General features: G+C 51.9%; 1 protein-coding gene across 1 annotated transcript; it reads right to left on the bottom strand.

Annotated features, from left to right (window-relative positions):
• Window positions 1–354: 354 nt before the first annotated feature.
• Window positions 355–3,621, bottom strand: FOXB1 (forkhead box B1). The gene is made up of 2 exons (XM_014851175.3): window positions 3,133–3,621; window positions 355–2,862 (listed from the first exon to the last, which is right to left on the bottom strand). Exon 2 carries the CDS (start codon window positions 2,804–2,806, stop codon window positions 1,829–1,831), a length of 978 nt encoding a protein of 325 aa, XP_014706661.1. The 5' UTR covers window positions 2,807–2,862; window positions 3,133–3,621; the 3' UTR covers window positions 355–1,828.
• Window positions 3,622–13,078: the final 9,457 nt, after the last annotated feature.

The following is a 13,078-nucleotide window of genomic DNA, read 5'->3' on the forward strand; positions in this document are numbered from 1 at the left end:
TTACGTTTACATAAGTGCTGTAGTTTTTGCAAAATGCATATTTTAAGATAGACAAAAATACATGTACTGTATTTTTTCACTAAGTTTTTCTTTCACCACTACACCTGTGCACCTGATCCATGTTAGAAATAGTTTGTTTCCTCTATCCCTCTGCACAAATATCTTCAAGAGTCCATCTGAATAATTCCTCCCCCAATATGCAAGTGCATAAGAGGAGGTTTGACTGTTTTAAAAATAAGATATGAAAAAGACAAGCTACTCGACGGATTGCAGAAAACATGCTTCGAGAACTACATCTCTATTGTAAAGTTATTGTTTGCAGCGACTCTTCAAAAACACACGAAACTAAAATTTGAATTTACATATTTTAATGAGAAAATATTATTTGGACTAGGTTCATAATTTAATGTAGACACCTTTTTAAAATTCTTTGTCTTAAAACAGGCATGCTGGGAACAAGAACATCAATATTTAAAATGCCATGCTAATTCTGTAAAGGGGGGGAGAAAAAGGAAAGGTAAAAATTGTACAGCTCTGATGACACTACAACTTTTTTTTTTAACTTAAGCAGGTCACACCAGAACAACAGTTCGTTTTCCAGCAAATTACCTAAGATTCTAAAGGAATATAGCAAACAAAAAGTGCGTTTTACACAGTGTATAATCATTCCTATTCACAAGCATTTACATCTCTTTGCAGCCCTTTAGCTTCCGGGAAAAGTTCTTGTAGCACACAGAAAGACTCGTCCTAGAAAGATGTCCTACTCGGTGACTTCTCCTTAATGTTGCCAGTCAGCTATCTAGGTCCCTCTAAGGTTGCCCTGATGCTTTCTTGGTTGGGCTTATTTCATTTTCTTTTTTCCCCCTTCCAACAATAAAATAAATAGCTAAAAAGGTCTCTAAGTAATCGGAAAGTTAACATCCCAATTAACTTTCCCATCCCCCCTTCCCTCCCCTAAACCTGGCCAGAAATGAAAGGTAAACATTCACATTACAACAGGTACTTGTAAAGTGGGCTTTGCCGGCTCGCCCGCCAAGCAATACCGATTCAAGTTCACTGTTTACATTTTCCGGGCGCTTTGTAAACAATACAAGGTTACTTTGAGTTTTGTTTCGCTTGCGTGGAGGACAAGCGTCCCCTTCCCAGCCTGGCAGCTTCTCCCCTAACTCGCAGCGCCTGGAGCCTCAGGCAGGAAACAAAACCCCGAAACAAAAAAAAAAACTCCGCAGAAGCCGAGGAGGCAGGGCGGCTGCTCCGGGAAGCTGTGGTCCGCCCAGCCCCTGCCGGATGGGCGGAGGCGAGCGGGTAGGAAGATAAGTGGTCCCATTTCGCGGCAGATTTCCACGACGTAGACAGAGATCCGGCCCTCAGCTATGCTGCGGCAGCCCTCAGGGGACAACTCTTCCAGGAAACCCCTGAAGCGATTTCTCTGGTCTTAGAACTAACCGCGCCGAGCCCCGAGCCCAGCGGATCCGGACCGGGAGAATACGCGCTCCTCTCCGCGAAGGCGGGAGGCAGGATTTCCCCTGCCTCTTACATGGGAGGGGGGTTCAGGGGTCCCGGGGATGGGACGGCTTGGCTCAGGTGCCCCCTGCCTTCCCATCTTGTGAGAGCGAGGACAACTCCCACGCGCCTCCAATCCCAGCTGCAAGTTTGTGTTTTGTCTCCTGGGTCCAAAACAAAGTTCTCTTGGGGGAGAGAGGGTTGGCCAAAGGTGAAACGGACAAATTAGGGTGGCAGTCCCAGGTCGGGGAAAGCAGGACTGGGAGCTGGGGAAGACGAATGAGCTGGCGGGGAGGGGAACAAGAGGGGCCCCGGCCGCTGAGGGTCAGTGCACCGCCACCGAGTGCAAGGCGGAGGCCGGGCTGGTGAGCGTTTCGCTGGGAGTGGCGGGGCTGCTTTGGCTGGTGGCTGTTTGCGAGGACGTGGGGCTGAGTGAGGGCGGCGAGTTCGAGAGCAAGGTGGGGATGGGCGCGGGCAGCGCGGGCAGTGCGGGCACTGCGGCCGGCGTGGGCTTAATGGGCACTGGGATGGCAGGCAGGGTCTGGCCCGCTGCGTGGCACAGCGGCTTCAGCGGCACACCGTAGGCGCTATAATCGCCACTAGCCATGGAGATGGGGGTGGCTGAATCGATCATGCCTGCGGAACCGTACACGTGCGGCCAGCCAGTGCCCAGTGAGCTGCCCATGGTAGTCAACTGGTTGGGGAGCGGGTAGGCGGCGGGCACCGGCTGCATGGCGGAGAAGGCCAGCCCCCCAGGCATCTTGTACTCGCGCGCGATGATATTCTCGATGGCGAAAGGGTGCTTGAAGCCCGAGGGCTGCGCCACGCCGCCCAGGTTGTAGGCGGCAGCAGGCATCTGCGGCAGGTGCGTGCCAGAGGCCGCGAGCGCGCTGAGGCGCAGCTTGGCCTGCTGCTGCAGATACTGCGCAGCGTCGGCTGGCTTGCTGGGCGCCAGGTGGTCCGACTTCAGCACCTTGAAGCGCTTGCGGCGCCGCAGGAAGCTGCCGTTCTCGAACATGTCCCCGCAGCTGGGGTGCAGCGCCCAGAAGCTGCCCTTGCCCGGCTGGTCTGGCCGCCGCGGGATCTTGATGAAGCAGTCGTTGAAGGAGAGGTTGTGGCGCAGGCTGTTCTGCCAGCGCTGCGTGTTCTCCCGGTAGTAGGGGAAGCGGTCCATGATGAACTTGTAGATCTCGCTCAGCGGCAGCATCTTCTCGGGCGAGCTCTGAATGGCCATAGCGGTCAGCGAGATGTACGAGTAGGGCGGCTTCTGGTCGCTGTACGTGTTTCGGCCGGGCCGAGGCATCTTCTTGTTTGCCCCCTTCTTGCTCTGGGTCGGCGCGGGCCGGCGGCTGCTCGGATCTGGGAAGGAGGGAAGATAATGGGGGCAGGAGGGACATGGATGCACAGACAGACACTGCGAGGTCAGCCAGGCCGAGTATAGACTTCGGGGGTGGACGGTAGAGGCTGTGGCGCTGGATCAGCCGGCGCCCGCGCTCTTTAACCAGCAACTTTGCGTGTAGAGTGGGGCGCGGCCAGGGGGCGCGGGAGGGGAGGCCGGCGAGGGGAGCATGGAGGTAAGCCGGACTTGAAGCTGACACCGGGGCAGGGACGTAGTCGCGAGTGGCTCACCTTAAAGTTGCTCCAAGTTGCGCGTCCGCATCCAGGATGGAGCTGCTGCTCGCCGCGTGCCTCCCGGTGCGCAGCCGGGGCGCAGTGTCCGGGCTCCGCTGGGCTCCGTACTTCTCTGAGCCCCGCAGCTCGGCCCCGCAGCGCCCCGCGCCGCCCGGTCGGCAGGGCTTCTGGCCAGTGCGCTGTGCGGGCGGCCGAGCTCGGCTGCGGAGTCCCGGCGCGGACGGTGGCAGCGGCGGCCTCGGGGCTCCGGAGGGCGCTGCTGTGGGCTCCGCGGCTCCACTGAGCTAGGTGGCTGCCTCCATGTCCTCCCTCGAACCATCTGATAGTTTTAAGCGGTGACAGGAGCAGAAAAGACCCCTGTAGCGGCGCTTCATTAATGTGCCACTTCTTAGCTATCATATGACAATCGCCTTGGGAGGAGGAGGAAGAGGAGGGGGAGCGGGGGCTGCAGAGGGAGGGGACTGAGCGAGACGGGAGAGCCTGGCCAGTTCTGGTTTCTTTCACACCTATTTACATGGACACCTTGGCCAATAGGAATCACTTCCAGCTCAAGACTGACCGAGGGGGAAGAGCATCGGCCACCGGCGGGGAGCGGGACGCGCCAGCCTGGGTGCGCGGTGTGAAGGTATGAGGAGGCGGCCTCCGCGGAGCGGGGATTCAGGCGACCACTCACGTTCACAGACGGAGCTGCCGCGCAGACGATGTTTGACATGGAAATTGCTTGGCTGGGGTATTCTGTTTCCTTTGCATTGTATCGAGTTTGTATTGTTAGCTAACTTCAGGCACGGCTTTCCCCTGAAGCAGACCGTTTTCCTGCGCTTGGCATAACCCGGTGTGGTTGCATGAGTTATTATAGTGAACATACACCCTTTCCCCGAGTCCTCCACGAGGCAGGTCAGAGTTTGATTTGACCTTCCTAGGCTGCTGCCTTAGCTCTGTACAGGGGGTGTGTACCTTTAAGTGATGAGGTTTTAAAAAGACCTACAAAAATATAATCGGACAGCTCCGCGTAAGAGCCCTTTTTGAATCGTAGTGTATTGGCCAAATTAAAAAAAAAAATTAAAATAGTGTATCTGGGTGAACAGGCACGGTCTTCACTCTAAAAGTCCTCCAGGAATTTGATTAGACACAGGATGAAGGCTCTGGGGCTGCTGGGGCAGACAGTGTGTGGACCTGGGGAGGCCTGAGTTTGTTTGACACACTTTATCATCAGATGAGCCGCGTGGTCTCTCGTTTTCCCCAGGTGGTTTGAAACTTTAGGAATTAGGCGTTGCCTGGAAGTTTGCATTTTACAGCCGGAACTTTCTCCCCCCCTCCTCCCCCCCCCCCGCCGCCTTTTTGCATAGTGAGAACTTAGAGTTTAGAAAGCCCAGCACAAGCTGCCTGTGGTCCCACTGAAACAGCAGTACCTTCTAGACTTGCAAAGACCCAGCGAGTTTTCTTTTTTTGGAGAGAGAAGAGGGCGGGATGTGCCTCGGGTCACCCTGCCTGGTGCGGGCAGCAGGCTCCCTTCGGTTCGGAGACGTCTCGGGAGGTTCAATGAATTATCATCATCATCATCATCACCGTCGTCGTCATCATCATCAAATTGCTATGAAATAGTGAGTCGACCCCGCCTGCATGCACGCCTTCTGCAAGTAGACGCTAGGAGTTCCCACGGGTTTCTGCACATTCTCCGACCTTTATGGTTTTTAAAAGAAATTTCTTTTACCGCGTTGTTAACTCAATAGCACCAGCCTACACTGAATCATCTTCGGTCCAGAAATGTGAAAACTTCTTTTTTCAGGAGGTGGTGGTGGTAGAGTTCTGGGTGTTAAGTTTTGACACGTTTCGTGGTATTAGAGCATTATTAGTGGAGCTGTTTGGGGTTAGCATAAAAAAAAGATCTTTCAGCGCGCGCGCACACACACGCACACACACACACCTCTCCTTTAAACCACAGTTTCGGAGGTAGTCAATAACTCACCAAAACGTAACTTAAACACGATGAATTTAGGAGATTAAACAGTTTCATTAATATTGAAATGGCTCTCGCGTCTGGGCTGCCTCGCTTGAAATGCAAGCGCACGTTTTTCAATATTAACAGAAGTGCTTGAAGAAAAGAATAATGTCATCTTCTTAATTCGGAAAAAAGAACGAGGAGGAGGAGGTGGGTGCGAGGGGGTGGGGGAGGGACGCTGACCTGTCTCTGGGATACAGCTGGAGAAAGGCAGATGAACCCTCCGCAGATAAACCAGGTGGACCGGGTGGAACCTCTGCCGAGCTTCGGAGCGAGGCAGCAGAATTTCCCGGAGCTGCGTGCGCTTTAGCTCCTAACGAGGCGCGGCGTTTTGGAGATTAATTGATGGGGCCGGGTTCCGCTCGACTGTCCTGGGATGGGAGGAGCTGAGGAGCCCGGGAGCCTGGGGGACCCCTGATGAAGAATAGTAGTGAGGGCTTGTGTTTCCCAGACACAGAGGCGTTGGTCCACAACTTTGCTGCTACAGAAGGCAGTTGCACCGGAGGTACAAAAGAGAGCGCTCCTGTGGGCGAGGCAGGAGCGCTCCTGGGAAAGACAGGTACCAGCATCAAAGCCCCCAAGGATTTTTAGGATCCTCTTAGCAAATATGTGCGTACTGATATACAGAAACATAGATAAAATATTAAGAGTGGTTGGATTTGGGATACGGAAGGGTAGGAGTGAAAGATCGCGCCCCACCCCCCACCCCGTAACAGCCAGGAAGATTCTTTTCTACCCGGTGTATGTGCGTTTTGACGGTGGGGGATGGGGAGAGAGAAATGTTTTCTTGTTTTAACAATTGGCATTTGGTTGCCTTGCAAAGGGCCTTTGTATGGCTGTCCAAATCATTGCTCGGGGTAAACAGAAGATTAACTAAATTCTAACAGTGGAGACGTTTGGGTTAAAAAACAATCCAAGTTGGAAGAAATCTTTGTCCACCTTCCCGGGAAAGTTGTCCTCACTAAGTCGGACATGCAAGGATACCAGTAGGAATTTGTGTCTGAGAAATCTTCAAAGTTTGGCTAGGGTGAGAACGGGAGGTGAGGCACGTTGCCCATGCCCAGGGTTAATTAAGGAAATCGGACATCACAGCACAAGTTTGCCTTGGGTGGGGTGAGGAGTTGTGAGATACACATTCAAAAGGTGTATTTTGATACAAAATTGTATCTTGGTTCCTACTGAAGCTCTACAAAGCCCAGGGAAAGGGGCGGAATTTGCATGCTATTTACAACGTTTTAAGACTGGTATTATGAAGAGGCGGAGGGAGGGAGCACTTTCCAGAAATCTTGAAAAGTGCACCACAGTCTATTGTACAGAACCCAAAGCAAACAGAAGCTTTGGGGAGGGGGCACATCCGACCCCGAGGCTTAGGGAGGTGTTGGGAAAACTGTATAAAATACACATAAGTCAATTATACCCATGTGCGAACCAAATGGAAATCTCTTTCGTGCAATAGCCATTCATCGCCTCCGCGGAGCCCACCACCGACCACCTTTCTGCTTGGCGAGTTCGCAATAGCTTCTTTTCCCACAAGCTGGACCACACACGGCTACAGATTTCGTAATAATTTATGCTAATTTCCCTCCATAAATCCACAATTCGCTTCAGTGGCACCCGGGCTGCTGAGGGAGTAAAAAGGAGACCGAGGGGTGACAAATACAATATTGATTTTGATTCCTTCTGTTGTCAAACAGGTGTGTGTGTGCGCGAACGGTGGGGCTGGCGTTTGGGGCGGGGGCTCTAGGAGAGGAAAACCGTTCCGCGCCCGGCCAGCCCCTCCATCCACGCTCCAGAAAGTAACGCGCCCTGGTTTGTTAATATTTACCAAACACCGGCGGGAGGTGGAGGGAAAGTACCCGGCAGCTTCCGAAGGTTTCCTAGGCGCCAAAAACAATACCCGCCTTCCCGGCTTGGAAAGTGAACTCCTGCCTGGAGCCTTTCTGCTAAGCCTTCCTTCGCCCCTTCTCCTCCTCCTTTCCCCTCCGAGGCGTTCCCTCCCTCTCCTCGAGTGTCTCCCCGCCCCCAGTCGGAATCTCTCGCTCCCTCTCATCTTTCTTTCCCCTCTCCTCCTGCACCCTTGTCCCTCACTTCGCTTCACTTTTTTTCCCTGTCCTCTCCACTTTTTCCATCTTCTCCAAACGGGGGGACGGTGGCGGGCTGGCGCGGTGTCGATGTTAGGTTTTAGGGCCTCCTCTGGCGCACCCCACCTTTCCGGGCCGCCCCCCGCACTGGTCCAAATTCTCAGCACTCTCTGGGAACCCGCGCTAACGCACCGCGCCGCTTTGTCCCATCAGTCATTCTTCACCAAATCTGCACTTTGGTGGCGTGAAACGACTTAGCTTTCCTTTCAAAAGGATTTTGTTCCCGGGGTATTCAGCACTAAAACAAACTCCCTCAGCCTGTCAGCGGTCAATTAAAAAAAAAATTGTCGTCCTGAGTGTCCTGGAGGCTGTTTGTCCCCGGAATCTGTGCGCCTCCGCCGCCAGCACCCCGCGTGGCATAGCTTGGCCCTAACATTCTGGATGTGGGGACCAGAGGGAACCCGCTCAGAGAGTTCTACCGCTCTGGGGCCACGAGACGGCACGGTCTTCCGGGTTCATAGGCCCTCCCCCCCCCCACCCAGTTGGGCGCCGCGCCAGGGGAAACTTATCAGCCGTGACTCTCCCACGACTGCCCCGGGAGTTTGAGCCTCCACTCCCGGCCTCTTCCACCGAGTCTGGCGGGAAATCAAACTGCCCAAGAAAGAGAGGCGGGGGAGGGGACACACTTTGCGCTCTGCTGCCGACGGCCAACTGGCAGTGAAAGGACACGGCGCCCTCTCCTCCCCCTTCTTCGCCAGCGCTCCCCACTCCCACCCACCCCCGCGCCAGGCAGAAGGAGCTCACCTCTTTTTCCAACTAGTAGAAAAGAATATCTGCAGGGAACTTCGGAGCCCTGTATTTCATTGGTTGGTGACTGGGCTACATGGAGTTTGGACCTTAACTCATAACAGGGAGGTTGAAAAGCAACTTTGGAAGAGGAGTCCATTGCCTACAATCCGTTCTCCCCTCCCGGTCCAATCTGGCTGGGTTCTAAGAAAAGCAGCAGTCTCCACCTGCTGCTCCCTCTTTACTCCCATCCAAACTTGGGGGGGGGGGGCAAATTCTGAGGTGTCCCCTCCTTGGGCCCTGTTGCCTGGCAGTGGGTAAGGCCTTTGGCTGTGGCTGGGGCAACTGAAGTTAAATCTGTTTTCCTTGGGGTTGGGAGAAAAGGAGTGGCGACACCCCCCCCCCCCCCCCCCCCATTTTAGAAGTATTTCCCAAGCGGCTGCTGGAACTTGGAGAGTACAGGAGGCTCAATTTTCCCTCCACCTCAATCCCAAAACAAACAGCAGCCAGCGTCAGGTGCCAGTCTGCTTGACCTCCATCCCCAAGAAGTGCCAGCCCCCACCCATAGTGAGCAGGGAATTTCAATGCCTGTGAAAACAACTCTTGCCCTGCTCACCATAATGCCCTCTCTTTGGAGTCAGTTTGCTAAATACCATTTGGTCTTTGCGTGCTGTGGTTTGCTCTGAGATTTCAAGACTTTAAAGCCTTGGTTGGCAAATCCAATCCCTCCTTTGCACAAACAGTTGCACAGCTTTAAATGGCGCATTACCGAACCTACAAATGTATTTGTCTAAAAAATTATTCGCAAAAGGTTGGTAGGAGGATTTTTGTTGTTGTTGCTAAACGTCCCATAAGTTTTGCTCTGCACTGTGTGAAACAGAAGCTGCAGTTCAAATCTATTATTATTATTGGAGGAAATATTGCTAAAGCCACCTTGGTATTGAAGGGATTAACTTGCTTTTCTCCCAGCCCCTAACTCTGGGGTTAAGACAGCAGTAGATCAACTGTATAATGTGTGCACTGTTCGCTCATTTGTACAAGCAGAACAAAGGTTGGACTAAGCCAAATTGCATTGCACTTGTGAACCGAGTCCCGATGTGAAGTATCTTTTACAGCGGGGGGAATGAGAACAATTTTGTGTATGTCTAAAAGGGAATAACAAAGCCACTTTCTCGAGCATCTCAAAGTGAAGTAGCGAGGCGTGACATTCCCAGGGTGAGGAGGGACAAAAGCAGGGTCAGGGGGATGAAAAAGAGAATCAAACAGCCACTTTCACATGTCTGCCCTCAACTGCTGCACCTCTCCATAATAGGAAACAAATGTTGTAAAAGGGGGGATTGCTCCCATTCATTCAAAATAGCAAATGATAGCTAAACAACATTGTCAAAACTGAATCAACTTCTGTGCAGTACCACCCAGAAAAAGGTATTGTGTTTTGTTTAATAGCGGGGTGGAGCGAAGGGTCTTTTTTTAAGGGGAGAGGGGGAGGAAATCACCCTATACTTTTCCTATTAATTTTGTCAGGAATTGTTTGCTCAGATGTGGGGGAAAAATATTGATATCTGTGGGTGAGCACCCACTCTTAAAATGTTAGTTTTTGGAGGATTTTGGGAAAGAAAAACAGGAAGGTGAGTTTTAGCTTTATAAAGTATTTTAAAGCTTCCATTAAGTGGGAAACCGGTTTTAACCTCCTTTGAATATGTTATTTGGAAAAAATAAGATATTGATTGCAATAGAATATTAAGGTAAATTAAAGTAGGCTAAATGTACTTTGCTCACAAATTTGAAAAGCATCGATTCTGGGGGAACTGCAGATATCTGCGATGAGGAATATTTTGCGTGCATAATATTTGTTGGTGCATTCTCCCGCTTTAATTTGTTTTGAAACCGGATAACCTGTAGGTCTTCAGCCTTAAAACCCCGCGCTCTGCTTTGTTTGTTCAGGCTGACGAGGAGGAGAGCTTAACCCGGTGGACGTGTGCAGTATATGTGTTTTCTTAATGGCAGAAGCAGGTTTCGCTGAGGACCACAACAGCCTTTAGATATAATAACTCGCTGTGTTCCTGGGAAGGTTAAAACTATTTGATTTCTCTCTCTCTCTCTCCCACTCTCTCCCTCTCCCTTTCTCTCTCTCTTTGGGCTTTTTGTTTTTTGTCTCCATGCGTCCCCCGCTGAGCTGCCACCCACAAAGCGGGTTTGAAAAAGAAAGGAAGAAAAGAAAGCCAGCGGCTGATCCTTACTGGCCTCCCCCAGCTAAGAATGGCTGGGAGGCGGGGCTTGGCGGGGCCTGCAGCGCTGGCCGCCGCTCGCCTTCCCTGGGCCGCCGGGTCCTTCCGCTCAGGCCGGCTTCACCTGGGACAAGGGCTGCGCTTGGCGGGTCCCTGCCGGGGGTGCCGACCACCCGCCGTGCGCCTTCGTCCTCAGCACGCCCCCGCTCCGGGCGCCCCATTTGCTCCCTCCTGCTGGGTGGCAGTGTACTGACAAGCTGTAGGGGGAAACCAGGTTGCCCCGAAGGCTTCTCAACGCCTCAGAAATAGATCCACCATCTTCTGCGTTCCTCTCTCTCTCTCTCCTTCCCTCTCTACCCTCATCCCTTCTTTCTCAGACTCTGGTTTCAATTTCTTCAGCGGAACGCACACCAGAGTTTAGGTCCATAAACAAACTGGCTCCCTTCCCAGCAATACAGAATGTCCAGGATTGGCAGTGCATTTCCTTAGGTACCCAGCTGGCCCAACCGAATAAAATAAAGGAAGGAAGGAAACAGAAAACTTAAATCTCTCCACCCCAGCCCCATCGCCCGCACACCTCTGCGACGGAGCGTTAGGCCATGATCAGAGGACGGCTCCGGAGAGTGGGATACACCATTAACTCGACCTTTCACGGCATCCCCGCAGTTTTTAGGAGACTTTGGCACTTATTTGTGACTGACATCGTTCACAGCCCCCACCCCCAGCAACGGCGACCCTAGTAAGCAACCCCTGGCCTCTCCCTCATTTATTTAATATTTTTATCAGGGAAGAATTTTGGAGCTATATATCTATATAAAAATATTTATATATTTAAAACAAATGTTAAATCTGCACTGCATTTTTCTCTTAAAGTGCCTCCCCCCACTCCATCTTTTGGCTAAGTCCAGAACCACCGAGCACTAAATAATTCCGCAAAGGCTGATGAAGCAGGTGAGTTTCTTTGGAGTGCTAACTATTTGTTTATGGTGGCCATCGCGATTTGATTGGTGCAGCTGATGGCTTCGGATAACTAAGGTAGGCTGCCTTTTCTTCCAGCGCCAGCAGTACAGAAAACCTCTCACCTCTCGTTTCACTGCCCCCCTCCCCAGAGCCGTTTGGGTCCGTAGACTTTAACTGGCTCTCCTGAGTGCCCGGAGTTGGGAGGGCCATTGATCTTTCGGCTCCGTCCGTTCATCCTCTTTTCACCTATTTTCTTTACTTGAAAAAGAGAAAACAAACTACACACAGAGTAAAACAGATGAACCGTATAGAGTAAGTCAGACCCGTCTCTTTTTCCACATCTTTCACCCCTTTCCAAAAGGAGAGAGGGAGCGGCGGGCCTCATAGGTTCCCCAGATCTTCGGTAATTATTAGTAACTTAGGTTCTGGCGTCCGGATCTCCGCGACCTGTTGATGACTCGAGCCGCGGTGCGCGGAGCTCCGCGTCCAAGTTGGTTATGTAAACTGCTTGTGTATTTCATATTATCATCGCGCTGTCTGGAGGCAATGTAGATTTTCTAAAGATCTAATGAATAAACAACCAGCAACTGCTGGCGGTGTAATTTACATTGTTAATGCCTACATGTGTATAATAAATATGCATTTGTATGTCTTCAAATAAACTCTTTTTAGTTTCTAACCTGTGGTGATTTTTTTTTTCCACAAAGAAGGAGGGTGGAGGGAATTTCGTCTTTCCAAAGAAGAGAGTTTATTTCACGTGCATGGCTCTGGTGAAAAGGGCTCTGCCATCGAGCCCACGTGTAGGGTCTGCAACCCGGCTGTCCCTCCCACCCGCGAGGGAAGCTCGGCTGAGATGAGCTCGGACACAGGACTCGCCAAGAAAGGGACAAGCGCCCAGGAACTTAGCGGCGCGGTTTTGGGGACGGCAGCGCTTCCTTTGGGAGTGGGAGCCGGGAGAGACAGGACAGCATCCAAAGCATCCGGGTATTCTCCCCCGAACTATCGCCCTCCCAAAGAGAAGTGCCAGCGACTTCTCTTAGACCGCAACTTGGGTTGGGAGAGTTGGACGGCTGTGGCTTCGACAACCTCTGGGAAAAGTTTCCCGGGGAATTTCCCAAGTAAAGATGTTTCCCCACGCGCCTCTGTAGACAGCATTCCGGACAAGCCTGGGGGACCCCAGGGAGGAAAGAGAAGCTCTGGCTCCGGGTCGGGGTCTTACACTCTGCCTCATCGGCCGCTGCCTCGGATAGGGCAACCTCGCGGAGGGCCGCAGGAAGGCGGACGCTGCCGGGAGCCACGGCCTCCGGAGCCGCCGGGCAGCTGCTGTTTTCAGAAGGCCTCCCTGCGTGTCCCACGCCGCTTATTTCAGGCTGGGCTCCGACGTTTGATATCTCTCCCCTCCACCAACCAGGTGCCACTTTCTTAGCGCGCTCGAAGGCAAATGTCTCATCTTTTCCCGTCCTGGATCTGGAATACATTATTTTAATTAAGTCTATGGCGATTTACTTTCCTCTGAGATCTATTCCACGGTGCAATTAGGAACGTATTGGTGCTAGCTCCTATGAATATTCAGGAGCGTGTCAATTAATTAGCAGACAGAGGAATCTCATTATGGTGCTCAAAACCCTTTTAGTGTTAAACAGAATTAAGGGGGTATTTGGCAATGCGCTGGATTAGTGAATATTTTACTGTGCACTCATTTAACTTCATTATCATAGCACTTACACTACTCTCTGATTTTATTAATTAAATTGCTCATTAATTTGTCCAAAAAGGATAAAAGTTTTAATGTGCCACCCAATAACTTGGAAAGTAAACTTTCGCCCTGCTTGATCTTCGCTCCCGGGTAGAGAAGGACAGATGGCGGCGAGCACAGCCGGAGATGGAGG

This window comes from Equus asinus, chromosome 2, assembly GCF_041296235.1.
Source record: "Equus asinus isolate D_3611 breed Donkey chromosome 2, EquAss-T2T_v2, whole genome shotgun sequence".
Lineage (NCBI taxonomy): Eukaryota > Metazoa > Chordata > Mammalia > Perissodactyla > Equidae > Equus > Equus asinus.